Source organism: Acinonyx jubatus, chromosome C2 (assembly GCF_027475565.1).
Source record: "Acinonyx jubatus isolate Ajub_Pintada_27869175 chromosome C2, VMU_Ajub_asm_v1.0, whole genome shotgun sequence".
NCBI classification, from domain to species: domain Eukaryota; kingdom Metazoa; phylum Chordata; class Mammalia; order Carnivora; family Felidae; genus Acinonyx; species Acinonyx jubatus.
Genome location: NC_069384.1, coordinates 518,429 through 544,979, shown reverse-complemented (window position 1 = coordinate 544,979; position 26,551 = coordinate 518,429). Strand labels below are relative to the sequence as shown.

Sequence of the window (26,551 nt, the reverse complement as noted above, 5' to 3'; positions counted from 1 at the left end):
ATAAAGTTACCTCACAACGTAGCAATTCCACGTCTAGGTATATAACAGAACTGCAAACATCTGTCCACACACACTGTTATACATGGATGGTTCATAGCGTTACTCGTAATAACCAAAGAATGGAAACAACCCAAATACTATCAACTGAACAAATAATATGTGTTTTGTTCATACGATGGAATACTATTCAGCCACATACAAAAAAAGTACTGTCTGCTATAACATGAATAAACCCAGAAAACATGATGGCTGAGTGAAAAGTGCTAGTCATAAGCCTACACATTGGAAGACTCCATTTATACAAAACGTCTAGAATAGGAAAATACATAGAAGGCAGGACACAGATTAGTGGTTTCCGGGAGCTGAAGACAGGGAGGAATGATGAGTAACTGGTAATGGATATGGCATTTCTCTGTAGGTAAAAACTGTTTTGGAAATTAGATGGTGGAGATAGTTGCACAACTCTGTGAATATACTAAAAACCAATGAAATGAAAACTTTAAATGGGTGAAATTTATGATATGTGAATTCATGTCAATAAAGCTGCTAAAAAAGAAAACATGTTCTGTAATTGCTTTAAACATGATTTCTGGAAGCAGTTTGGTTGTAGGAAATACATGTAATGCTACGTCAATTTCTTAGAAATCTGTTAAAATATGCCAGAAGTTTTTTTCCTTAAAAAAAAAAAAAAATGAGGGGCGCCTGGGTGGCTCAGTCGGTTAAGCGGCCGACTTCGGCTCAGGTCATGATCTCGCGGTCCATGAGTTCGAGCCCCGCGTTGGGCTCTGTGCTGACAGCTCAGAGCCTGAAGCCTGTTTCAGATTCTATGTCTCCCTCTCTCTCTGCCCCTCCCCTGTTCATGCTCTGTCTCTGTCTTAAAAATAAATAAGCGTTAAAAAAAAAAAAACACGCAACTATAGCAAACACACTACAAACTGTCTTCCCCAAGAGTCTAAAATGATGTGGGCTCTAATCAATACACCTCACCACAACTTTAAAAGAGGATCAACTCTTGGGGCACCTGGATGGCTTAGTCATTTAAGCATCCGACTCTTGATTTCAGCTCAGGTCATGATCTCACAGTTCATGGGTTCGAGCTCCTCATCAGGCTCTGTGCTGGCAGCTTAGAGTCTGCTTGGGATTCTCTGTCTCTCTCTCTCTGTCTCTCTCTGTCTCTCTCTCTCTCCTTCTGCCCCTACCCTGTTTATACTCACTTTCTCTCTCTCAAAATAAATAAATAAACATTAAAAAAAAAAAAAGAGGGGGTGTGGGAGTGGGGATGGGTTAAATGGGTAAGGGACATTAAGGAAGACACTTGTTGGGATGAGCACTAGGTGTTATACATAGGGGATGAATCACTGGAATCTACTCCTGAGATCACTGTTACACTGTATGCTACCTAACTTGGATGAAAATTAAAAAATCACTTAATTTAAAAAACAGACTACGCAAGTCCCTCACACCTCATGCTCTCAAGAGAAGTCATTCTGAGTAGGGAAAGGGCTAATATTAGGCAGTGCTAGATCAGGGACCCTCAGAGAGGCAGGCTGCAGCTACAAGTGGGAGGCTGAAGCAGCGGTGGGATTTTGGAAAAAAAAAGGATAAACGTATTCCAGACCTGCCTGGGCCAGTGTCAGGAGTGGAGTCTCACAAACTTTCAGATAAGGTCCCAATAAAAAGTCAGGGACACAAATCCTTGGTGGCAAAACAGTTGGAACGGGACCCCTCTCACTCTTGAGAGCTTTATGCCTTCTCTCAGTAAACTCTACTGCTTTGCCCACTCTCTGTTGGCACAAGATTCATGCTTGGACTCCTCTGTGCGACAAGGGCCAGAGTCCCTCCCAGCCTCCTGTAAAACTCCACCTCCTGAAGCCGCTTTCTCAACCTCAAAGCCCAGGGAGGGAAACCCTTCCTGACCTGCCAGGACTCCCTGGGGACTGCTCTTCTCCATCAGGCAACACCAGCACCAGCTTCCAAAACACACGCTCCCACCTTCCAGGGAGGTACTTGGCCACGAGGGATGGCAGGTCCAGGGGTGTCCATGCTGCATCACTGGAAGGAACAGAGCACAGAGGGTAAGCCAGTGCACAAGTCCCAGGCAGGAGAAGCACACATGGCAGGGGGATGACAGACCTCAGCAGTTGCTTGTGAAAGTGCTGAACCTTCATCTGGTGCACTGTCTTGTTCCTGAGCCACCGTAACCTACAAAGAAAGGAAGACACTGTGCCTTCATGAGGCCACCTCAGTACCCATGAAAGGAATTTGGTGAATATTTACTGATGTTCTGAGTGGAAAGTAACTGGTTAATAGTGTCTCCTGATAGAGAATGGTTAGGAGACCAAGAAAACTTTTTCTGATAAACAGATCAGTCGGAGAATTTGTTCATTCCACAAATATCAAGCCCATGGGAGATGAGTAGTAAACAGACAAAAATCCTGCCCTCAAGAACAGTCATGGGGACAGAAGAAACTCCACCAGTGAAAATTGATAGATGTATCCAGAAAGACCAGAAGACAAAGATGTGATTCTAAGTAAAATTCAATTACCAGGCCCTGAGTGTTTTAAGTGGAAAAGGAGTGTGAAATCAAAGCATGTAGCACAAGTCATACATCCGGAACTAGAGGAAGAGACGACCTTCAAGAATATAATCCTGCATCTATTTTCACGTTCTCTGATTCTCTCCACCTTCCCTCCAAACACACATGGTAATCCACGCTCTCCGTAAAGCCAGGTGGGGCTGGGGAACACTAGGCGGCCATGGCAGGCTAAGTGCTGACCTGGTGCAGGAGATGCCCAGTTTCCCTGCATGGCCCAGATCCAGGAGGCCCTTGGCCAGATTCTCCTCAGCAATGGGGCACTCTGCACTGGGTGCCAGTGCCTTCAGGCGGTTGTTCATGTCCACACAGGAAGGCGCTGCAGGGAAAGCCCGCATCTGGCGCCTCAGTTTTTTCCGGGCTGCGACGGCTTCCCTCCACCTGGAGGGCACAACAACATATCATCATTGGGTATTTTCAAGGTTACTACGAGGACCAATGCAAAACCACAGTCCAATGCTATAACGTAGGGAAGCACGTTTTCTGGCAATACATTTCAGTTTTTTTCAGCAATAGTCCTCAAGCTAAGAAATGAAACAATTAAAATTAACACTCAGGCATGGGAGATGCACAAGAGCAGATGAGTGGTGGTAAACAACAAAAGTAGTGAACTGAAGCACTGAAGCTCAATGATCTCTAGAAGCTAACTTGGCGATATGGATATGGATACAAGATACACACTCTGACCCAGCCAACACCACTCATGGGAACTTCTCTCCAGATGTGTGTGCACCTGTATGAGATGTCTGTACAAGGATGACCACCACAGCACTCTGCCATAGCTAAAAAGAGAAGCCATGTGAAAGTCCACCACCGGAGAACTAGATGGGTCCTTTCTGGTTGCACTGACAACCCTGGGAAGAGTCCAATGTGCTGCTGTGGTGAGGCCTCTGCTTTCCCTCGAGTGGAGTAAAGACAGGTTAGCACAGATGCTGCCGTCTGTGCTAACAACCACAAAAAAGGGCAGAAGGCTTCTGGATGCGTACTCAGCAGCTGCTGCTTCTGAGGAGGAAGATGGGTACGGAGACTTCTGTGGTACGGAGACTCACTTCTCCCTATATTCCCTCTTATGTGGTTGAAACTTCCAAGTACACTCTTACTTTAAGTGCTGTTACAAAATGACACATGATACAACATACACAGTACAAGCCCAAGTTTAAAGATTAACGACAGGGTCACCTAGTTGGCTCAGTCAGCTAAGCATCCAACTCTTGATCTCAGCTCAGGTCATGATCTCACAGTTCATGTGATCGAGCCCCACATCAAGCTCTGTGCTGACGGCCCAGAGTCTGCTTGGGATTCTCTCTCCCTCTCTCTCTGCCCCTCCCCTGTTCACGCACTCTCTTTCAAAATAAACTTGAAAAAAAAATTTTAATACATAAAGATCCATGATAAAATAGTCACATACTTCCATCCAATTAAGAAGCAGTGGCCATGACCAGCACTGGGCCCTGCTCAATTATGCACGCTCTCACTCCCAAAGGTAACCGCTGCACTAAGTTTATGATCGTTAATTTTCCTTCTCTTCTTTAGGGTTATACCATCACATAAATTTAAAACAATGTATTTAGTTTGAATATACCCTGCTTGTATGTTGTACAGATTTCCCTAAAAACTGCTTTTTTTCACTTATATAAGTTTTAGAAATTCATCCATGTGGGTGCCTACAGCTAGAATTTGGCTTATTCAGAGCCATCTCCCTGCATCAAAAGCATTAGGTAAACGACAGAGAGCAACCTATGAATACTTGTCAAAATAGAAAACAGCCCCCAATCTAATTCCTTATTTATCCCTTAGCATTTACCCTTTAGGAAGGAACATATTCGTGGGTATGTATAATTGACTATATCTGAAAGTATCATCTCTGTAAAAGGCTCTCTCCACATGCATCCATTTCATCTGTAAGGACACAGGACTCACCGCTGGAGATACTTGCAGAAGCACTGCAGTTCCTGGAGGGTCTCCTTTGCAGTCTGGAAAATTTCCTCCCCAAGAAATAAGTCCACCAGGTGAGCACAGACATCCTCACAGCAACGGGCCATGCGGACTCTCTGGTCTGTCTCCACCGCATTCCTATAGAAGAGGATAATCAAGATGGGAGACATGGTACCCAGGGCCCACATACATTGAGAGCTTGCCCTAAAGTGGCAAGATTCCACATCCTTACTACTGAAATGCAATTGTGCCACTGCCACAAGAGAAGCTTTAAGATTTTCATTTTACTTTGGGGCGCCTGGGTGGCTCAGTCAGTTAAGCGTCTGACTTCAGCTCAGGTCATGATCTCACGGTTCATGAGACCCGCATCAGGTTCTGTGCTGACAGCTCAGAGCCTGGAGCCTGCTTTGGATTCTGTGTCTCCCTCTCTCTCTGTTCCTCCCCTGCTTACGCTTGCTCTCTCTCTCTCTCTCTCTCTCTCAAAAATAAGTAAATAAATATTAAAAAAAAAAAAAAAGATTTTCATTTTATTTAATGCACAGACCTGTTAAGACAGAGGAAAAGACAAAAGTGGTATAGGCTACTAGATTATACGTCCAATCAGGCCCTTGTAAACAGTCAATAAATAAACTTCTGTCTTAATAAATTAGTTACAAATTCTAATTTTCAAGTGACCATTAAAATAACTACAACACCTTCTCATCAGCACTATCTGATGTTTGCAATTAAAAGTGTCCCAAGAGCCGGCAGCCAAGATTGGCAGCCCATGTTTCAAATGGCAGTGGCCCTCAAGATAAACCAGCATCTAAATGAGATTTTTATGACAAAATTCTGTCAACCAAGGGAGCACGAACAATTTTACCAGATATATTTAGTCACAAAATCAAAGAAGCTTAAACAAGCAAGACATGTTTTCAATAGTCCTCTATGGCAGGTGGAGACAGTCCTGGTGCTGAGCTGAAGCCCAGATCTCCTGGGACTGTGGAAAAATATATCAAGTCCCAGCTCTTACATATCTCCTAACACTCCTTCCTGGGATTAAGAACAGACATTGATCCATCACTTATGAGGTTTCGTGCTTAAACAGGGAAATAGACTCCCAATTATTAAAGATGCAAAGAAACATTAAACAAAACACTCTGCCTCCTCGCTGTGTCCTCCATCTGCAATGGAATCTGTGCTCTGCCACAGTACAGTCCATCACTTTCAGGGCTACCTCAGGGTGGTTTAAGCACAAAGACAGATTTCCCTGCACACTGAACTTCTTTCTTCCCTGAAGCTTGACAGTGAAACTAATAAAGTTGTTAGGCAACCATCAACTTAATATAAACTACTAAACATATAAGATGTTATAGTATATAAGCCTCATGGTAACCACAAATCAAAAACCTATACTAGACACACAAAAAATAAAGAGAAAGGAATCCAAGCATAGTAGTAAAAAAAGCCATCAAACCACAAGTGAAGAGAGCAAAAGAAAGGAACAGAGAAAAACTACAGAAAAAACAGAAAGCTGTTAACAAAATGGCCATAAGTATATACGTATCAATAATTACTTTAAATGTAAATGCTCCAATCAAAACATACAGGGTAACTGAATGGATTAAAAAAATAAGATACATAGGGGCACCTGGGTGGCTCAGTCAGTTAAGCGCCCAACTTCAGCTCAGGTCATGACTTCAGCTCAGGTCATGATCTTGTGGTCCATGAGTGTGAGCCCTGCCCCAGGCTCTGTGTTGACAGATCAGAGCCTAGAGCCTGCTTAGTATCCTGTGTGTCTCTCTCTGCCCCTCCCCCACTCACGCTGTCACAGTCTCTCTCAAAAAATAAATACACATTAAAAAAAAAAAAAAAAAAAGACCCATCTAAATGCTGCCTACAAGAGACTCACATCTGACCTAAAGACATATAGACTGAAAGTGAAGGGGTGAAAAACATATACCATGCAAATGAAGGGAAAAAAAAGCCAAGATAACAATACTTAGACAAAGTAAACTTTAAAACAAAAATCATAGCAAGAGACAAAACACAGACACCAACAGGAGAACATAACAATTATAAGTATCTATGCACCCAACATGGAAGCACCTAAATACATAAAGCAAATGTTAATAGACAAAAAAGAAAAACCGACAGTAATACATACAGTAATGACAGAGGACTTTAACACCATATTTACTTCATGGATAGATCATCCAGACAGAAAATCAACAAGGAATCCATCTCTTTGAACAACATATCACACCAGCTGGGCCTAACAGTTATATATGGAACATTTCATCCAAAAACAGCAGAATACATTCTTTAAGTGTACGTGGAATGTTCTCCAGGACAGATCACATGTTAGGCCACAGAACATGTCTCAATAAATTTAAGAAGACTGAAATCACATCAAGCATCTCTTTCAAACACAACAGTACAAAACTATAAATCAACTACAACAAAAAAATCTGGAAAGAACACAAATACATGGGGGCTAAACAACATGCTACTAAAAAATGAATGGGGGGCGCCTGGGTGGCGCAGTCGGTTAAGCGTCCGTCTTCAGCCAGGTCACGATCTCGCGGTCCGAGAGTTCGAGCCCCGCGTCAGGCTCTGGGCTGATGGCTCAGAGCCTGGAGCCTGTTTCCGATTCTGTGTCTCCCTCTCTCTCTGCCCCTCCCCTGTTCATGCTCTGTCTCTCTCTGCCCAAAAATAAATAAACATTGAAAAAAAAAAAATGAATGGGTCCACCAAGAAATCAAAAAAGAAAAAAATATATATACATATATATATATATGGAGACAAATGAAAATGAAAACACAACAGTTCAAAATCTTTGGGATGCAACTGTTCCAAGAGGGAAGTTTATAGTGATGCAGGCTCAAGAAACAAGAAAAATCTCAAACAACCTAACCTTACACCTAAAGGAGCTAGGGAAAAAAAGAACAAACAAAATTCAAAGCTTATAGAAGGAAAGAAGTAGTAAAGATTAGAGCAAAAATAAATGAAACTGACAGTAGACAGTCATAGAAAAGATTACTAAAACCAAGAGCTGGTTCTTTGAAAAGATAGACAAAACTGATAAACCTTTAGCCAGACTCATCCAAAAAAAGAGAGGATTCCAATAAATAAAATAAGAAGTGAAGGAGAAGAAATAACAACTGACACCACAAAAATACAAAAAAAAAAGGATTATAAGAAAAAATTATGAAAAATTATATGCCAACAACCTGGACAACCTAGAAGAAATAGATAAATTCCTAGAAACACACAATCTTCTAAAACTGAAATAGGAAGGAACAGAAAATTTCAAAAGGTTACTAGTAATGAAATGGAATCAGTAATCAAAAAACTGCCAACAAACAGTCTAGGACCAAATGGCTTCACAAGTAAATTCTACCAAATATTTAAATAAGAGTTAATACCTACTGTTCTCAAAATATTCCAAAAAAGGAGAAGAGGAAGCAAAACACCCAAATTTATTCTACAAAACCAGCACTATTCTAATACCAAAACAGACAAAGATACTACAAAAACAGAAAATTACAGACCAATCTCTCTAATGAACACAGATGCGAAAATCCTCAACAAAATAGTAGCAGACTGAATACAACAATACATTAAAACATTATTCACCACAGTCAAGTGGGATTTATTCCAGAGATGCAAATGTTGGTCAATATTCACAAATCGATCAATATGACACACCACAAGAAAGGATAAAAACCATATGATCATCTCAACAGATGCAGAAAAAGGGTCTGACAAAATGCAACACCCATTCATAATAAAAAACCCTCAACAAAATGAAATAACAAACATCATAAAAGCCTCAACATAATAAAAGCCATATATGAAAAACTCACAGCTAACATCATATTCAACGGTGAAAAACTTGAGAGCTTTTCCTCTAAGATCAATAATAAGTCAAGGATGCCCACTCTCACCACTTGTATTCAACATAGTATTGGAAGTCCCAGCCATAGCAATAAAACAAGAAAAAGAAATAAAAATATCCAAATTGTTAAAAAAGTAAAACTGTCACTATTTGCAGATGATGTGACACTACATACAGAAAACCCTAAAGACTCCACCAAAAAACTATAAGAACTGATAAATGAATTCAATTAAGTTGTAGGACACAAAATTAATACACAGAAATTTGTTGCATTTCTATACACTAATGATGAAGTAGAAGGAGAAATTAAGAAAACAATACCATTTACAGTTGCACCAAAAAGAATAAAATAGCAAGGATAAATTTAACCAATGAGGTAAAAGACCTGTACTATAAAACGCTGATTAAAGAAACTGAAGAGGACACAAATGGAAAGGTATTCCATGCTCATGGGTTGAAAGAGTTAATATTAATAAAGTGTCCATAATACCCAAAGCAATGTACAAATTCAATATAATCTCTATCAAAACACCAATAGCATTCTTCACAGAACGAAAACAAATAATCCTAAAATCTTTATGGAACCAAAAAGACCTCAAATAGTCAAACCAAACTTGAGAAAGAATAACGAAGTTGAAAGTATCACACTCTTAGATTTCATAATCTACAAAACTATAGTGATCAAAATAGTATGGTACTGGCACAAAAAGAGACACACAGACTAATGGAACAGGATAGAGGGCCCCTACCTACATGGTCAATTGTCTATAAACAAAGGAAGCAAGAATATACAATGGGGAAAAGACAATCTTTTCAACAAATGGTGTAGGGAAAACTGGACAGCTACATGCATAGGAATGAAACTGTACAACTTTCTCACACTACACACAGAAATATGAACTCAAAATGGATTAAAGACCTCAATCTGAGATCTGAGACCTGAAACCTTAACACTCCTAAAAGAAAACATAGGCAGCAATCTCTTGGGACATCAGCCTTAGCAACATATTTATGGGTAGGTCTCCTCAGGCAAAGGAAACAAAAGAAAAATCAACTACTGAGATTATACCAAAGTAAAAAGGTTTAGCACAGTGAAGGAAACCATCAGCAAAATAAAAAGGCAACCCAATGATGGGAGAAGATAGCTACAAATAAAAAATAAAAAAAATAAAAGAGACAATACAATATAGTAAATAATATTGTAATTACGTTGCATCATGACAAGTGATGAATACACTTATCATGGTGAACACCGAATAATTTATAAAACTTTCAAATCAACATGTTGTACACCTGAAACTAATATAACACTGCATGTTAATTACACTTCAATTTTTAAAAAGTTAATAAAGTTCTTAAGTGAGATGGCTCAAAATGATCTTTTAACATCTAAAACAAGGGAAGGGACCTCCTACTTGAGAAAATTAATGGTAAATGACTTGGTGTACAAGACTACCAATGAATTATTTTGCTAACAGACACTTGCCCACACCCAGCGCAGGGTCCACAATGAGGATGAGAGTGTATGTAAGTGAGGCCCTCTCTGTAGGCAACACATACCAAGTACATGGATGGCATTTTACTGTTTGGCTATCCAAAAGATATGCTACCCCCCTGTCCAAGTGAAACACAGCTAGCCTGAACTTCACCAGCCTGGCCACAGCACTTCAAAAACCCCATTTTGTCCCACCAGCCCACACCCTCAAACCACAACTTCATTTACTTCAACTCCTGGGAACAGGTTTCCCTCACGCATTCTGTCACCACAAGTTCTGTCAGCTCTGTAGCCAGGCCATGGCTCAGCTGAGTTAACACCAGTTCTCTCTCTTGTTTCAACCTAAGGGTAAGAGAAAAAAAAGCACAAGAGTAATGTTTAAGAATAAAAAGTGTCAGTACACTCTGTGACCTCATGGGTCGGGATTTGAGTTGTGCCTCCTAATAAGCTGGCAGGCCCACTCCTCTAATCCCACCAGACATGACACACAGTCACCCACACCCCAGCTCCCCTGACCACCACCCTCACCCCCAATTCCAGCTACACGGAGGGCTGCTGCTCACAAGGTGGGTGTGGCCTCAGGACCCCCACCCACTCCCTGAGCTGCACTGCATGAGGATGCTGGGTGAGCCATGGGTTTCATGCTAGTGCAATGGACAACAGTAAGAGCATCCCAGGCCAGGGTGAATTCTGTCCTTTGTCCACACACCCCGACCTCAGGCGCACTGCAGGAACACGACACACTCACCTTTCCTCTTCAGCCTGCCGCCTCTCCTCCTCCTTTCGCTCCCTTTCCTTAGACACTTCCTCAGCTGCAATGTGCCTCAAAATGCCTGTGGTTGCAGCTGTTAACAGCTCCTCCATAGCAGCATTGGAAACACTATGCAGAGAAAAGTGGATATGATTCTAAATAAATAAAAGCCAAGGAAGCCACATAACTTCTAATATTAGCAAGGAAAAAATATATATTTAGCTTTTAGCATAAAAATTAAGCATGTGGTTAGAAACACACAATCAAAACTGACTCATGTCAAAACAGAAAATCTGAATGGGGTGCCCAAGTAGCTCAGTTGGTTAAGCCATCTGACTTTGGTTCAGGTCATAATCTCACAGTTTGTAAGTTCGAGCCCTGAGTTAGCCTCTTCTGCTGTCAGCCTGGAACCCACTTTGGATCCTCTGCCCATCTCTTCCTGCCCCCCCCCCCCCCCCGCCCCGCTCATGTGCACGCACACGCTCTCTCTCAAAAATAAACATTAAAAAAAAAGAAAATCTGAATAGACCTATAACTTGTAAAGAGATTGATTCAGTCTTCAAAAACCCCTCCCAAGGGGCACCTGGGTGGCTCAGTCGGTTAAGCATCCAACTTCGGCTCAGGTTATGATCTCACGGTCCGTGAGGTCAAGCTCCATGTCAGGCTCTGTGCTGACAGCTCAGAGCCTGAAGCCTGCTTCAGATTCTGTCTCCCTTTCTCTCTGACCCTCCCCCGTTCATGCTTTGTCTCTCTCTGTCTCAAAAATAAATTAAAAAATTAAAAAAAACAAAAATAAAAACCAAAAACCCCTCCCAAAAAAGGAAAGTCCAGAACCAGATGGCTTCACCATTAATTCTATCAAACACTTAAAAGAAGAACAGCCCTTCTCAAACTCTTCCAAAAACCTAAAGAGGAAGAAACACTTTTTAACACTTGAGGCCAGCATTACTCTATCTGAAACCAAAACCAGACAAAGACACTATAAGAAAATCACACACCTGGGTGCCTGCGTTGCTCAGTTGGTTAAGCCTCTCTGTCTCACGCTTTGTCTCTGTCTCTCAAAGATGAATAAATGTTAGAAAAATTTTTAAAAAAGACAACCACACACCAGGGGTGCCTGGGTGGCTCAGTCAGTTAAGCATCTGACTTCAGCTCAGGTCGTGATCTCACAGTTCTTGAGTTTGACCCCTGCATCAGGTGAGCTCGAGCCCCATTCCAAACTCTGAACTCTGTCTTCCTCTCTCTCTGCAGCTTGTGGGATTCTCTCTCTCCCTTTCTCTGCCCCTCGCTCACACTCACGTTCTCTCAAAAATAAATAAATAACCATACACCAATATCCCTTATGCATACTGACAGAAAAAAAAATCCTCAACAAAACAGCAAACCAAAATTCACCAATATATTTAAAAGATTATACAAAATAACCTAGTGGGATTTACTCCTGGAATGCAAGGAATAGTTCAACAAATGAAAAACAATGTAATACAAACACATTAATGAACTGAAGGGGGGAAAACCCACGTGATCATCTCCATTGATGCAGAAAGAGCATCTGACAAAATTCAGCACCAGTTTCATGATGAAAACACTAAAAAAAAATAGAAATAGAAAGGGACTTCCTGCACACGATATAGTCTATATAGGAAACACTCACAGCTAGCATCAGATTCAGATATGAAAGACAAAGTTTTTCCTCTAAGACCAGGAACAAAACAAGGATGTCCTATTTGCTGATTCTATTCAATACCATATTGGAGATTATAGAAAAATAAAAAACATCTAAACTAGAAAGAAAACTTTATTCATTGAGGACATGATCTTGTACACAGAAAATCCTAAGAAATCCACTCAAAACCTATCAGAACTAATAAACAAGTTTAGCAAAACTGGAATATAAGGATCAAAAATTCAATGGTATTTATTTCTAATCACTAGCAATGAGCGTTCTAAAAATAAAATTAAAACAATCTGATTTACAATAGCAGTGAAAAATACAGCAATTAGGAATAAATTTAATCAAGGAAATTAAAGACATGTACAATGAAAAACACAAAACACTGCTGAAATTAAAGATGACCTGAACAAACAGAAAGCCCATGTGAATAAACTGGAAGACTTTTTAAAAAAAACAATCATCTGGGACACCTGAGTGATTCAGTCGGTTAGGTGTCTGAGTCTTGATTTCAACTCAGGTCATGATCTCATGGTTCATGAGACTGAGCCCCACGTCAGGCTCCACACTGACAAGGTGGGGCCTGCTTGGGATTCTCTCTCCCTCTCTCTTTGCTCCTCCACACATACACATGCACGTGCATGCTCTCTCCCTCCCTCTCTCTGGAAGGAAGGAAGGAAGGAAGGAAGGAAGGAAGGAAGGAAGGAAGGAAGGAAGAAAAAAGAAAGAACGAAAGAAAGAAAAGAAAAAAACCTTTAAAAATAATCTATGGGGCACCTGGGTGGCTCAGGCAGTTAAGTGTCCAACTTCAGCTCAGGTCATGATCTCACAGTTCATGAGTTTGAACCCCTCATCGGGCTTGCTGCTGTCAGTACAAAGCCCCCCTTCATATCCTCTGTCCCATCTCTCTGCCCCTCCCCAGCTTGCACTCTCTCAAAAATAAACATTAAATAGAGTCAACATTTTTTAGAAACCTTAAAAAAATATATAATAGTAATCTTCTATGCCCAACATGGAGACTGAATTCACAACCGCAAGGTCAAGAGTCACCTGCTTTATCAACTGAGCAAACAAGGTGCCCCTAGACTGGAAGACTTAATGTTAAGATGTCACTACCCAAAGCAATCAACAGATTCAATGCATCACTATCAAAATCCCAAAGAGATTTGGGAAAAATTCATCCTAAAATTCATATGGAATTTCAAGGGATCCCAAATAGTGAAACTGTCTTGAAAAAGAGAAACAAATTTGAAGGACTCATGCTTTGTGATTTCAAAGCTTACTACAACTTACTACAAAACTACAGTAATCAAAACAATGTGGTACTAAAAGACATATGGATCAACAGAACAGACTAGAGAATCCAGGAAGAAACCCTCACGTATATGGCCAATTGATTTTCAACAAGGGTGCCAAGACCATTCAAAGAGGAAAAGACGGTTGTTTCAACAGCTGGTGCTGATAAAACTAAGTACTCATATACAAAAGAATGATGTTGAATCTTTATCTTACACCATATATGAAAACGAAACATGGATTGAAGACCTACACTTAAGAGCTAAAACTATAAAGGTCTTAGAAAAAACACAGGGAAATAATAATGTTGGATTTCGCAATTTCTTGAACATGACACCAAAAGCACAGGCAACGAAAGAAAAATTAGATAAAATGGACTACATAAAACAAAACAAAACAAATGGACTCTATAAAATTTAAGACTTGTATAGATTGAAGGACACTATCAAGAGAGTGAAAAGGCACAGAAAAGACATCCCCAAACAGACTGGGAAAAAATATGTGCAAATCATATATCTGAAAAGGGATTAAAACCCAGAACATAAAAGAACTCCTACAAACTCAACAACAAAAAAACAATTCAAAAATGGCCAAAGGACTTAAATATAGATTTCTCCAAATAAGATACACAAAAGACCAATAGGCACACAAAAACATGCTCGACAACATTAGTTACTAGGGAAGTGCAAATCAAAACTACAATGAGATACCACTTCATACCCATTATGATAGTTACTATAAAAACATTTTTTTTTTTAAAAGATACTATGTGTTGGCAAGAAGGTAGAGAAAATGGAATCCCTGTGCACTGCTGGTGAGAATATAAAATGGTGCAACTGCTGCAGAAAATAGTTTGGCAGTTGTTTAAAAAGTTAAAAATAGATCATATGATCTAGTAATTCCACTCCTAGGCTTATACCCATAAGAACTGCAATCAGGGAATCAGTTATTTGTACACCAATGTTCATAACAGCATTATTCAGAAGGTAGCATAATCAAAAGGTAGAAATAATCCCAAGGGTCCATCAATAAATGAACAAAATGTGGTGTATATACACGTTACGTATGTTTGTAAAGTTGACTCTTGAACAACACAGGTTTGAACTGCACAGGACCACTTACACACAGAATACTGTAAGTATACTTTCTCTTCCTTGTTTTTTCCCTGATGATCTGAATAACCGTTTCTTTTCTCTAGCTTACTTTATTGTGAGAATGCAGTATTTAATACCTTAACATACACAACATATGTTGACTATTGATATTATCAGTAAGGCTTCCAATCCACAAATTGTAAACAGTTAGGATTTTGGGGAGTCAAAAGTTATACTTGATCTTTTAATTTAATATTTGTTTATATTTGAGAGAGAGAGTGCGCAAGCAGCGGAGGGGCAAAGAGAGAGACAGGGACAGAATGTGAAGAAGGTTCCATGCTCTGAGCTGTCAAGACAGAGCCCGACACAGGGCTTGAACCCATGAGCCAGGAGTTCATGACCTGAGCTGAAGTTGGACGCTTAAGTGACTGAGCCACCCAGGCGCCCCAGTTATACTCGGTTTTTGACTGCACAGGGGGTTGGCACCCCTAACTCCCTATGTTGGTCAAGGATCAACTGTACATTTTAATAGAGTATTATTCAGCCATAAAAAGGAATAAAATGCTGACACATGCTACAATATAGATGAACTTGAAAACATTCTTGTGTCTAAAAAAAGTCAGACAAAAAAGGACAAATACTATTATGATGCCACTCATGTGAGGTACCTAAAAAAGACAAACTCATAAAGACAGAAAGTAGAATAGAGGTTACCAGGAGTTGGGGAAAGAGAAGAATGGGAAACTATTGTCTAATGGGTATAGCTTCTGTTTGGGATGACAAAAAAGTTCTGCAAATAGACTGTGGTGAAGGATACCATTAATGTACTTAATGTCACTGAACTGTACACATAAAAATGGTTGATTTTTTTATGTACCTTTTATCAAAATAAGTTGAGCCAACAGAAATCATATTTATTCTTATTTCAAGCAAACAGAAAATATGTATCTGACTCTAGTATAAGAAAATGAATCAACAAAATTAATCCTTTTGAGTCATCTACATTTATACAGGTAAAATAATGCTTTTTAATCATTGTGTGGTTTCATATGTAATAGAATTTTTTTTTTTATTTGAGAGAGCAAGCATGCAAAATGGGGGGAGGGCACAGCGAGAGAGAAAGAATCTTTTTTTTTTTTTTTTTTTAATGTTTATTTATTTTTGAGACAGAGAGAGACAGAGCATGAACGGGGGAGGGTCAGAGAGAAGGAGACACAGAATCTGAAACAGGCTCCAGGCTCCGAGCTGTCAGCACAGAGCCTGACGTGGGGCTCGAACTCACGGATCGCGAGATCATGACCTGAGCCGAAGTCGGCCGCTTAACCGACTGAGCCACCCAGGCGCCCCTAAAGAATCTTAAGTAGGCTCAGCGCTCAAGGCTCAACTCCATCCATGACCCTGGGATCTTGACCTGAGCCAAAATCAAGAGCTGGAAGTTCAACCTACTGAGCTACCCAGGCACCCTAGGATTTTTAAAACATGTTTAAAATCCTTAAGAGTCTGATTTACTAGGGGCACCCGGGTGGCTCAGTCGGTTAAGGATCCAACTTCAGCTCAGGTCATGATCTCACAGTTTGTCAGTTCAAGACCCACATCAGGCTCTGTGCTGACAGCTTGGAGCCTGGAGCCTGCTTCAGATTCTGTGTCTCCCTCTCTCTCTGCCCCTCCCCTGCTCATGCACGGTCTCTCTCTGTCTCAAAAATAAAAATTTAACAAAAAAAAATCTGGTTTACTGGGACACCTGGGTGGCTCAGTAGGTTAAGTGTCTGACTTCAGCTCAGATCATGATCTCATGGTTCATGAGTTCGAGCCCTGCACTGGACTCTCCACTGTCAGCACAGAGCCTGCTTCAGATCCTCTGTCTACCTCTCTCTTTGCCCCTCCCCCATTTGTGCTCTCTCCCTCTCTCTCTCTCTCTCAAAAAAAACATTTAAAAAAAGGAATCTGATTTACTACATTAATTGGCTTTAATTGACTTTATGAAAGTTTTTTAAACGCTTAGAAAGGTTTTCATTATTTAAATTTTTTTTAATGTTCATTTATTTTTGAGAGAGAGAAAGAATCAAAGCACGAGCAGGGAAGAATAGAGAGAGAGGGAGACACAGAATCCGTAGCAGGCTCCAGGCTCTGAGCTGTCAGCACAGAGCCCAACACGGGGCTCAAACCCACGAACTATGAGATCATGACCTGAGCTGAAGTCGGATGCTAATCAACTGAGCCACCCAGGCGCCCCAAAAAGATTTTCATTATTAAATTTGTTAAGACTAGATATTTAAAATATTAGAATCAAATATATAAAATTTATAAGTGTAACTTGAAATCTCTAAAGAAATTTCATCACAGTATAAGATGCAAATTATAGAAAACGTTTAAGGAAATTTCACCTGTCAAATTTATAAAGTAAAACAATCCCAGATCACAGAAAGTATTTTTAATTCTTAACAGAGAATAAACAAATTTTTACTTTACTAGAATTTAAAGGCACGTTTAAAGTTTTAAGAAAAAACAGGTTTTCAATTCACACTTTAATAAACCTAACATTGCTCAAAAAGCACACACAAACAAGAACTCCATGCCATTGACAAAGAGACGGTGAAGAACACGAACAGTCACACCCACCTAGAGGGCAGGACCAAAGTTAAGCCTGAACAAATGAGCAGCTGTGACCTCCTGTCCAAGACTATCAGCAGCTCTCGGAGAGGAAATGTAGAGGGATGGGGCTCGGCCCCAGCGAGCAGACACCTTCAGAGCAGAAAGGGCGCAGGACTTACCCCAGAGCTGTGGTCGCAAAGGCCGCTCCAGCGGCGCCAACCTCCTCGCAGTCCCTCTGAAGAACCTCCTGGATGAGCTCATCCACCACCTGAGCCAGGTCCTAAGGAGAGGTCACATGGGGGTCAGGGCAACGGCAGTGAGAAACACTGCCTCAATCCAGAATGACCTTAAAACCAATCTAGCTGCACAGGCTAAGGGTACTGAAAACCTTCACAGAACCAACTGGTCACGGAGCAACCCCTCTGGGGCCAAAAAAAACTCCCTTCACGACCCATCAGTGGCTACTTGTCTGAGGGCATCTAACAGTCCTCACGTAGGAACTGGCTACGCTGCTTCGGGAAAGGTTTCCTGCTAATGAACACAGAGGAGCCTTCTGGAGAGGCCAAGGCAAGCCTGCTGCCTGCTCAGTGACGCCATGCCGCCCCCACATCCTATCAAACATCGTCAGTCTCTGCAGCCATTCTTCACAATCCTCTCAGGCCTCCTTAATCATGACCAAAACCGGCCCAAGCAACAGGGTGGCGAGCCCAATCCCACAACCTGTGTGGCCAGTGTGCACACGGTGCTGTGTGCCTGTGGCCCCACATGTCCCTAGTCAACATGCCCACTGGCTCTCTGGAGCGAGCAGTGTCGAATATCACTCAGAGCACGCACACCAGGGCCACAAGATGGTGCTGGGACAGGACGCACTGAAGAGCTGCTCTGACAACTGTGCCCAAGACGGGGGAGCGTCAGCCCCAGCTCAGCCATCCGAGGCCAAGTGACCGCAGGCCGGGTCTCTCCCGGGACCCCCTGCAGGAGACCAGACAACACAGCCCACTCCACAGGGGAGAGGGTAGTCCACAGAGACCCATGCGTCTGCAGAGTTCTCAATGCAGGGCCGCACCTACTTCACCTGTCATGTTACTTCCAAAAAACCCTCAGCGCCTTCTCTAGTCTTAGCTGTAGCCCTTTCAAACAGACACACAGGCAAAGAGCTAGGGAGCCTGGCGCAGCCTGTGCTCAGAGCCCCAAGCTCCTTGCCTAAAAGACAAAGGCTTAAGCCTCCAGGGCCAGGGTCCTAGAACCTGCCGCGGCTGGCACTCAGAATATTCTAGAGCCACAAGTGCAACCACCTTCATGGGAGTGATCTACAGACAGAGGTCGGACTGGACGTCAGACGCTGTTGGTGACACTGATATGCAACTGGCTCCTCAGAGCCCTGATCTGGAAGATTCCTTACCGCATCAGAGTACGCAGGTGCAGGCCTTGGAGGAAGCAACTCAGGCTGCACAGGGGGCGGCAGGGGGGCCTGCACAGGTGGCTGGAAGAGGCCAGGCACTGTGCTCGGAGTTGGTGCCGGGAGGTGAGGCAGAGAAGCTGGTGTGGGTGCAGGGATGGGAAGAGGCTGCTGGAGAGCAGGTGGGGGCACATCTGCCTCTGTACCACACGCCTCTCCTTTCCCCTCACCTGCAAGGGAAGAGGCAAGTGTGGGCAAATAGGGCAACCCCTGGGCACCCACAGTGATCCTTACTGGCCACCCTCCCAAGCAATGTCACAGAGGACGGTATGTGCTTCACCTGTGGGAACCAAGCACTATGACATCAGGGAGCCATTCGGGCCACTCTTAAGAGGAGCAAAAGACATGAGCACTGAGCCAATATCCACCCGACCTACCCCTCACCCTTAAAACAAGACAGATGCTCCTGGCTCCCAAGAGGCTTCCTGAAGGGGCAACAGCTAGTTCCGTCACGTAACGCAGCTCCTCACCTGAGTCCAAGCCGGGTCTCTGAGTGCCTGTGGGCAGCTCCGCAGCCAGGCTCTCCCCAACGTACTTGTTCTGGGAGTTGAAACTGCACACGGGAGTGTGACGAGGGATGGGGGGCAATGGCCCTCCATTCACGATTTCCCCAACCGACACTGTCAGCTTCCTGGTAATAACCACCGACTTCCTGGCCTTGGATAACCCCTCTGGTTCCAGGAACGAGGACCGGTTCAGCTCAACACAGCTACCCAGACCACAAAGAACCCACGGAGAGGCGTTACACAGGTAAAAAGCCAACCTTTACCTTCTCAGTGCCCAGCAGAAACGCTGAAAGCCCTGTCCCCATCACTGGGTCACCCCACAGCCATGTGTAAATGAGAGAGGCAGTAAAAGCTGATTTGGCAGCTGAGCCCACAGTACCCACAGCTGCCAGGCTGGACATTTCCTTGTGACACGGGCCTCGTGACTCCCGGCCTAGTTGTAGACAGCCACAGGTAGAACGCCAGACACCTACGTGCTCCTGTCTTATTCCAAAGCTGCTACGTTTCTTTGAGGACTGCAGAAAGCAGATAGGAAGGGGCTGGCAATAAGGAGTTAAGAGGAGGGAAGGGGTGGAGAAACCCCAATGGGCAATAAGATGTTGGGTGCATGTGCACGCACGTGAGTAAATGGTGCACATTATGGTGCCATTTTCTGGGAGAGGGTCCATGCGTTTCATAAGGTTCTCAAAACACTGACTCCAAGCAGTGGAGGAGCCCCTGGCCTGGCCCACTGGTGCCTGTCTGGACCATCAGAGGTGGGTAGTGGTCAGTCAGGGGCCAGCAGCAGTCATCCTCAAGAAACAGAAGAAGAAAGACCCTAACCTTTACCTGTAGGATCTTCAGTAACGCGTGAAAAACCCTGATTCTGGAGTTGCAAAGAAATGGGTCTGAACTCCAATCCACTGACGAGCAGCGTGTGACCTGAGGATGCTCCCCAGCCATTCTGAGCCTCGCTGATTTCACCTGCACCCCAGGGAGGCAGCATGTGGAATGTGCCCTCTGGGGCCTGGCATGTAGCTGGCACTTCCCAGACCCTCATCAGAATTAAAAACAAACAAAAAAACGAAAACAAAAACAGAGAGGCCACCTCTCTGCTCTTACCCATCAGAGACAGTGAGACCGTGGTAGTTCAGGAAGTCTGTGGCCTCCTCACAATCTCTGAAGAGCAGCATGCGCACCACGCCATCCAGGGGAAAGACGGTGGAGCGCTGCGTGCTCACGGTGTACGCTATGTTGAGCGCCCGGAGAGCGTCCTTGCGGATCTGAAGAGACAAGATGAATCACTACAGGGTCAAGGGGCCAGTTATCCCATAGCCACAGAATTGCCAGCATAGGGCACAGCGTCCTGCTCTAGTCCCTCTGGAAAGCAATCTGGCACTAAGGAGCCTCGGCTTAGCAATCAGCAGGGAATTTGCTCAGCAGAAGATAACCAGAAATGCAAGCGAAGCAATCAGTCTCAGACACAGGAAAAGTCAGGCCATGAAGGCTTTAATTAAAAGAAACCCTAGAAGACAGGGCACCATCAGTGGCTCAGTCGACTGAGCATGTGATTTCAGCTCCGGTCATGATCTCAGTTCGTGAGTTCAAGACCCACATCGGGCTCTGTGAGCGCAAAGCCTGCTTCTGATCCTCTCCCCCCCCCGCCCCTCCCCTACTTGTGTTCTCTCAAAAATAAATAAAACAAACAAAAACAAAAACAAAAAAAGAAACCCTAGAAAACAAATTGTCCATCAACAAACAGGTCATGTGGAAAGTCAACTATGCATCCTCCACTTGACAAAAAGCTGTGTGGCAATAAAAATTACCACAGAGATGATGGAGTGAAACAGAAAAATGCATAAATGACACGAAATTTGTAACAAGTGCTTTAGAAAAAAAAGAAAAAAAAGGGAAAGTGCTAACAAAAATTACATGTGTACGTGTGGGCGCTAGGACTCTGGGTGACCCCTTGCTTCCCCTTGCAGCGCTCTTTAACCCTACCAGTATTTATCCAGTGTTTACTTTGCACCTGGCATGGTTACTGCTGAGCACACAACAATGCACGAAACAAAATCCCTGCCCCAATGACTGGCATGCCAGGGAGAGACCGACGGTGAACAAGATGAATCTGTGAAATACACAGCACATGTAATGGTGACAGTGCAACCAAGGAAAGAAGGCAGGGGAGAAGGGCAGGCGGGCAGGGTGGGCCCTGCTGAGATGGTGGCAACCAAGACAACACCAGAAGGTGCCATATGTCTCTGTAAGGAGAAAGAACAGCAGCAGGAACAGCAAGTGCAAAGGCCCCGTGGCAGGAGTGTGCTGGGGTTGAAGGGAACTGGAAGAGTCACAGCAGGTGGAGGTGAACAAGGAAGAACCCTATGGGACCATGTCAAACACACTATTTCTCTAAAGAAAACGCACTTAGATGTCTTTTTGCTCAAAGTTATTAAAATAGGAACAAATGGCCAACATCCTAATGTTAAATAATCATTTCAAAGTATTAATTATCAGCTTTATTTGTTGCATGTACAGAGTTCCACAAGTAGTATGTTGTTTAAAATCTTTTCATTTGTTCCAGAATTTCGGTTCTGTTGGCAACTGTCAGACAGGACAGTGAGCAGACTTGCACAAGACCGTTTGCCTGGACTAAGACCATGGGCTTAGTCACTGTTTATCACTGAACTTGATGTGTGACCAAAGAAAAATAACCTGGAGTCACAGAACCAGCTGGTCACATCCTGAGACACCCCCACCCCAAGCAGCCTCCTCCCCACCAAGCAGACCCCTCATAGCTGGGGGGCAGCACAGTGTGTCTGCTGTCAGGGTTGGGGCTAAAGACCTGACTTGAGGAATTTCTGGCATTCAAGCTCTGTGTAAAGCACCAGGTAAGAGACCAGTCTTCCCCAGGTTTGTAACCCCAAGGCACAGCACAGTACTCAGCAAAGAACAGGCCCTCAAGATATTTATTGGGACAAATTTAGCATCATCACGTTCATTCCAAAAATAACACTTAAGATTTTTAAGTTAGGGATTTTGCATGTGCAATTTTTGATTTTCAGTTTCCATGAATGATAATAATGCTGAACTCAAGTCATATATATTTTTTTTTATTGAGAGAGGGAGCATGTGAGCAAGGGCATAGAGAGAGAGAGGGAGAGAGAGAAAAAGAGGAAATGATAGAATAAGAGAATCCCACAAGGGAGAGAGAGAAAGGGAGGAGGGGGGAAGTGGGACTCACCTGAAGCGGGGCTCGTGCTCACCCCATTCAGGATTTAAACTCATGAACCATGAGATCATGACCCGAGCCAAAGTCAGATGCTTAACCAACTGAGCCACCCAGGCGCCCCAAGTCATATCACTTTAAAGAAATTTGTCTGATCTGAACCTAACAATAGTATATTCCACTGCACAGCCTTTTCCGTCAGTAGTCTATGGCGCCAACCCCTGTAAAACAAGGTACCCCAGTAACCCTCTCAGAGGGCTAGCGCGAGAGGGTTACACAAGAGTCAGCCCAGGACCTGCTGAAATGTTCTCAGAATAGAGAAACACTTAAATATCAAAAGTAACAATCTGCTTTCTTTCAATTCTTCAAGTACAGCTACGTTACTCACCTGATTAAAGTAACAATGTAAAAGACATGCGTTCAGATAAGAAGCCGATTGGACCAATTTGAAAAATCTCACAAAATTATTACTGTTCAATGCAGCAAAAGCCTGAACAGCAAATTTCACTTCGGAGGAATTTCTAACAGCAGGATGGAACTGTTGTACTTCTCTGTCAATTAAAGGAGATAAAGAGATTAGAATTTTATTTTTAATTAGACAAAATTTCCATGAAAACCAGATGTGATTTAAAAAAACAAATATTTCAACCATATGGAGAAAAAGGGACTTAATGGTGGGTGACACGTGCCACTCTGTTAGATTAGTAATTTCGAAGCTGCCACTCTTGGACTAGATTGGGAACAATGGTGTTCTCTAAAAAGATGGTAAATAAACAAATTCACGTAATAATCAATTTAAGGATTATCAAAGAGTTACTTTAATGCCAAATGACTGCAAGCTGTTTTCACAATGATGATGTCTAAACAAAACCTAACTTTGCTATGTAAGTGAACAGCTGACTGAGTCACTCAAGAGAAGAAAGGCACCCGTCATCCCTGAAAAGACCACACTTCCGTTTTCCATAACCAGTTTATCTCCGGGACTGAATTTTAAAACTAAAAATCAGTAACACATTTCGATATTGTTTAACAAGGTTCTTAGGGAAAACAGTAAGCTAAAAAACAGTTTCAGCATAAATAAGAGAGTCTCGGAAATAAAGGAGTCACTGGCTGTCACCAAGTCCGGTTGACCAACAACAGGGACAGAGACTCAGGGGATTCTGCTGTGTTTTCTCCTATAAATGTCCACCTGTGTAGCAGATCAGTATTTAAAGTTCATTCTTTCTTAATATCCTCCTACAAACATTCGTTTCACACAATTTTTCCCTCTCCTATCACTTAGTTCTTTGAGGAGGCGTGTGTGGACGCATGTAACAGGAAACACGCCTGGACACAGCAAACTGCTGACAGCTCTTGACAGGGCGCCCTGGGCTTCCCTGTCCTCCCTCATTTGCCTCTTCTGTTCAGGCAGATTCCTTCCTCGTCTTCTCACTGACAAAGAGAAACTGTTCTCACAAAGGATCTGGGGCCTACTCTGACTGCCGCCGTCAGCACAGCCCTGTCCTGGGGCCCCCTGCGCCTCCGCTCAACAGAGCACACAGCCCAGCCCAGGCTGCTTACTGTCAAGCCCACACTCAACACCAGACAGACTCTGCACTGCCAGCTGCCATGAACCCTAACAGCTCTCTTCCTGTTTAAACCCTACTTTTCCAGACAACTTAGGTTAGCTTCTGACTTTGAAAATTTACCTTAGGATGTCCCCCTTATTGAGATTGAGCAGAACATTGTAGCCCTGGAACTCTGCTTCGCTGGCACAGAACACACCCTTGTTTCTTAGGTCCTGGTACATCTCCTTCAGACTCTGAAGGCACTTGGTCATGTTCTCATTGTTGATCTTGGCATCAAAAGAGGACATGGGCTCCTCACACATGAAGTGAGCACAGTGGATATGGAACCGAGTACACTTCTCAATCAGGGATACCGTCACAGGGTCACACAAGTGCTGCTGTGTGATGTCCTGGCCATGAACGAGAGGGAGTATTATACACGCACACACCTCATCCACACACCTTACGTACATACGTGTCTCCTATACACACAGATCTCATGCACCTGTTTCCATGCAGAAAGAACCAAATGTGAGAAAAATTAGGATTACCTGAATTTCTCTCATCAATTTGAAATAAAGTGCATGAAGCACATTTTAAAAGGACTTTGTAATGATTTACTATGTTTTTAATGTTTATTTGAGAGAAAGAGAGTATGTGCGTGTGCATGAACAGGGGAGAACAGACACAGGGGGAGAGAGAGAATCCCAGGCAGGCTCCATGCTGTCGGCACATGGCCTGACATGGGGCTCGAACCCACGAACTGTGAGATCATGACCTAAGCCGAAATTAAGAGTCAGATGCTCAACCAACTGACCCACCCAGACACCCCTGTAATAACTTTAAATACAGCATATTCTTTTACACAGATGAGTAAAATGAGAACTCTCCCTTCAACTCTGGAATTCTCATGCATTTTCTAGTTTCCTGATCGAAAGTGACTGATACCTTCCGAATGCCCCGTGTGCGGTTCCACACGAAGTCGTACCAGTCCCGCAGACTGCCCTCCTTCTGGTCCATGATCTGGGACACCAAGTAGTCCATGGTCCTGCTGAGCACTGCCGAGGGCCGAAGCTCATGCGGCAGGGGCTCTTCCTGATCAGCAGAGGAGCGGCTGTACTCCTTCACGGCTGCTGCGTGATCCACCTGAGGACACAGAGTGGGAACAAACCTGTGTGTCAGGTGCTGGGCCAGCTTCCCCACAGCTGTGCCTTAAAATGAAGGGGAAAATCACCCACAAACTCATACAAGATCAAAACTACAGAACACAATATTCAAATGTAAAATTTCTGTTTGAAAGTAATGACCAAAATTCAAAAACAAAGGAGAAACTTGTTTTTGGCAAATATGACAAGGAGTGAAGAAGCAGAAGGAATATAAGTGGGGGCACATGCCTGGCTCAGTCGGTGGAGCAGGCAACTCTTGATCTCAGGGTTCTGAGTTCGAGCCCCACACTGGGTGTAGAGAATACTTAAAAATAAAATCTTAAAAAAAAGGGGGGGGGGAATAGAAGTAGAGATACATGTACATGGCCCCAAGGGCAGAGGTGTGACACGTTAAGGGACTCTGAAGCATTTTAACATAACTTAGCCACACTCAAACACCAAAGTAAGTCTACATGGATTAGAAAGGAAATGGAGACAGCAGCAGGGGGGCTCATGGGGGCTGCACAGCTGCACACAAAGGCCTGGAGCTGTCCCACCTGCAAAAGGAGGAAGACACATGGCCAAAGGCAGAAGCCCAGATGTCCACAGACTGAGCCCCAGGCATCCACCTCAAGCTGCCATCATTGTCCCCTGGGGCAGGAGCCTCTGCTGTGATGCAGAGATGATGATGACAGCATGCAACTCTCAGTCTCACGGTTACAAGCTCAAGCCCCACACTGGATGCAGGGATTACTTAAAAATAAAATCTTAAAAAAAAAAAAAAAACAGCCAATAGAGGAGACACCTATAAGCAAAATTAACGAAGAGAAATTAACAAAAATTTAAATTTTTTTTAAAAATTGACAAAGGATTGGGGCGCCTGGGTGGCTCAGCCAGTTAAGCATCCAACTTCAGCTCCGGTCATGACCTTGCAGTCTGTTAGTTCGAGCCCCACGTCGGGCTCTGTGCTGACAGCTCAGAGCCTGGAGCTGCTTCAGATTCTGTCTCCCTCTCTCTCTGCCCCTCCCCTGTTCACACTCTGTCTCTCAATAATAAATAAACGTTAAAAAAAAATTGACAAAGGATCTAAAATGGTGATTTCTGAGAAACAGTTTGGGAACATGCATTGACATACATATGTTCAGGACCTTGAAAAAAGGTCATACCGTCTGATGTAGTAATTTAATTCTTAGGATCTATCAGAAGGAAATAACCTAAATACTTTAGATTCATTATACACAACATGCCCAGTAGAATCATTAATAAAATTTAAATATTAGAAACAGCCTATCTAGTGATTGCAAAATGGTAAGTTTTAACAGTTACATAAATCAATGAACAGGCTGTCATTTAAAACATGCTGAGTTACACCTGGGTGGC

General features: G+C 43.1%; 1 protein-coding gene and 1 long non-coding RNA gene across 5 annotated transcripts in view; one reads left to right on the top strand and one right to left on the bottom strand.

The window, feature by feature from the left end:
- MCM3AP (minichromosome maintenance complex component 3 associated protein) overlaps positions 1 to 26,551 on the bottom strand; it is a 55,113-nt gene that overhangs the window by 17,138 nt on the left and 11,424 nt on the right. For all 4 annotated transcript variants that reach the window (XM_015085818.3, XM_015085820.3, XM_015085817.3 and 1 more), the window contains exons 8-20: positions 24,975 to 25,172; positions 24,168 to 24,436; positions 22,868 to 23,030; positions 20,376 to 20,536; positions 19,239 to 19,477; positions 18,712 to 18,938; positions 17,489 to 17,589; positions 10,653 to 10,784; positions 10,133 to 10,246; positions 4,515 to 4,667; positions 2,778 to 2,975; positions 2,134 to 2,202; positions 1,918 to 2,052 (exon numbers count right to left, since the gene is read on the bottom strand). In XM_015085818.3, the coding sequence (XP_014941304.3) occupies positions 1,918 to 2,052; positions 2,134 to 2,202; positions 2,778 to 2,975; positions 4,515 to 4,667; positions 10,133 to 10,246; positions 10,653 to 10,784; positions 17,489 to 17,589; positions 18,712 to 18,938; positions 19,239 to 19,477; positions 20,376 to 20,536; positions 22,868 to 23,030; positions 24,168 to 24,436; positions 24,975 to 25,172 (2,159 nt within the window). The remainder of the gene's footprint in view (positions 1 to 1,917; positions 2,053 to 2,133; positions 2,203 to 2,777; positions 2,976 to 4,514; positions 4,668 to 10,132; positions 10,247 to 10,652; positions 10,785 to 17,488; positions 17,590 to 18,711; positions 18,939 to 19,238; positions 19,478 to 20,375; positions 20,537 to 22,867; positions 23,031 to 24,167; positions 24,437 to 24,974; positions 25,173 to 26,551) is intronic.
- LOC128315075 (uncharacterized) lies at positions 19,377 to 22,425 on the top strand. Its single transcript, XR_008297450.1, has 2 exons — positions 19,377 to 19,518; positions 21,835 to 22,425. It is a non-coding gene; the product is annotated as an uncharacterized LOC128315075 (long non-coding RNA).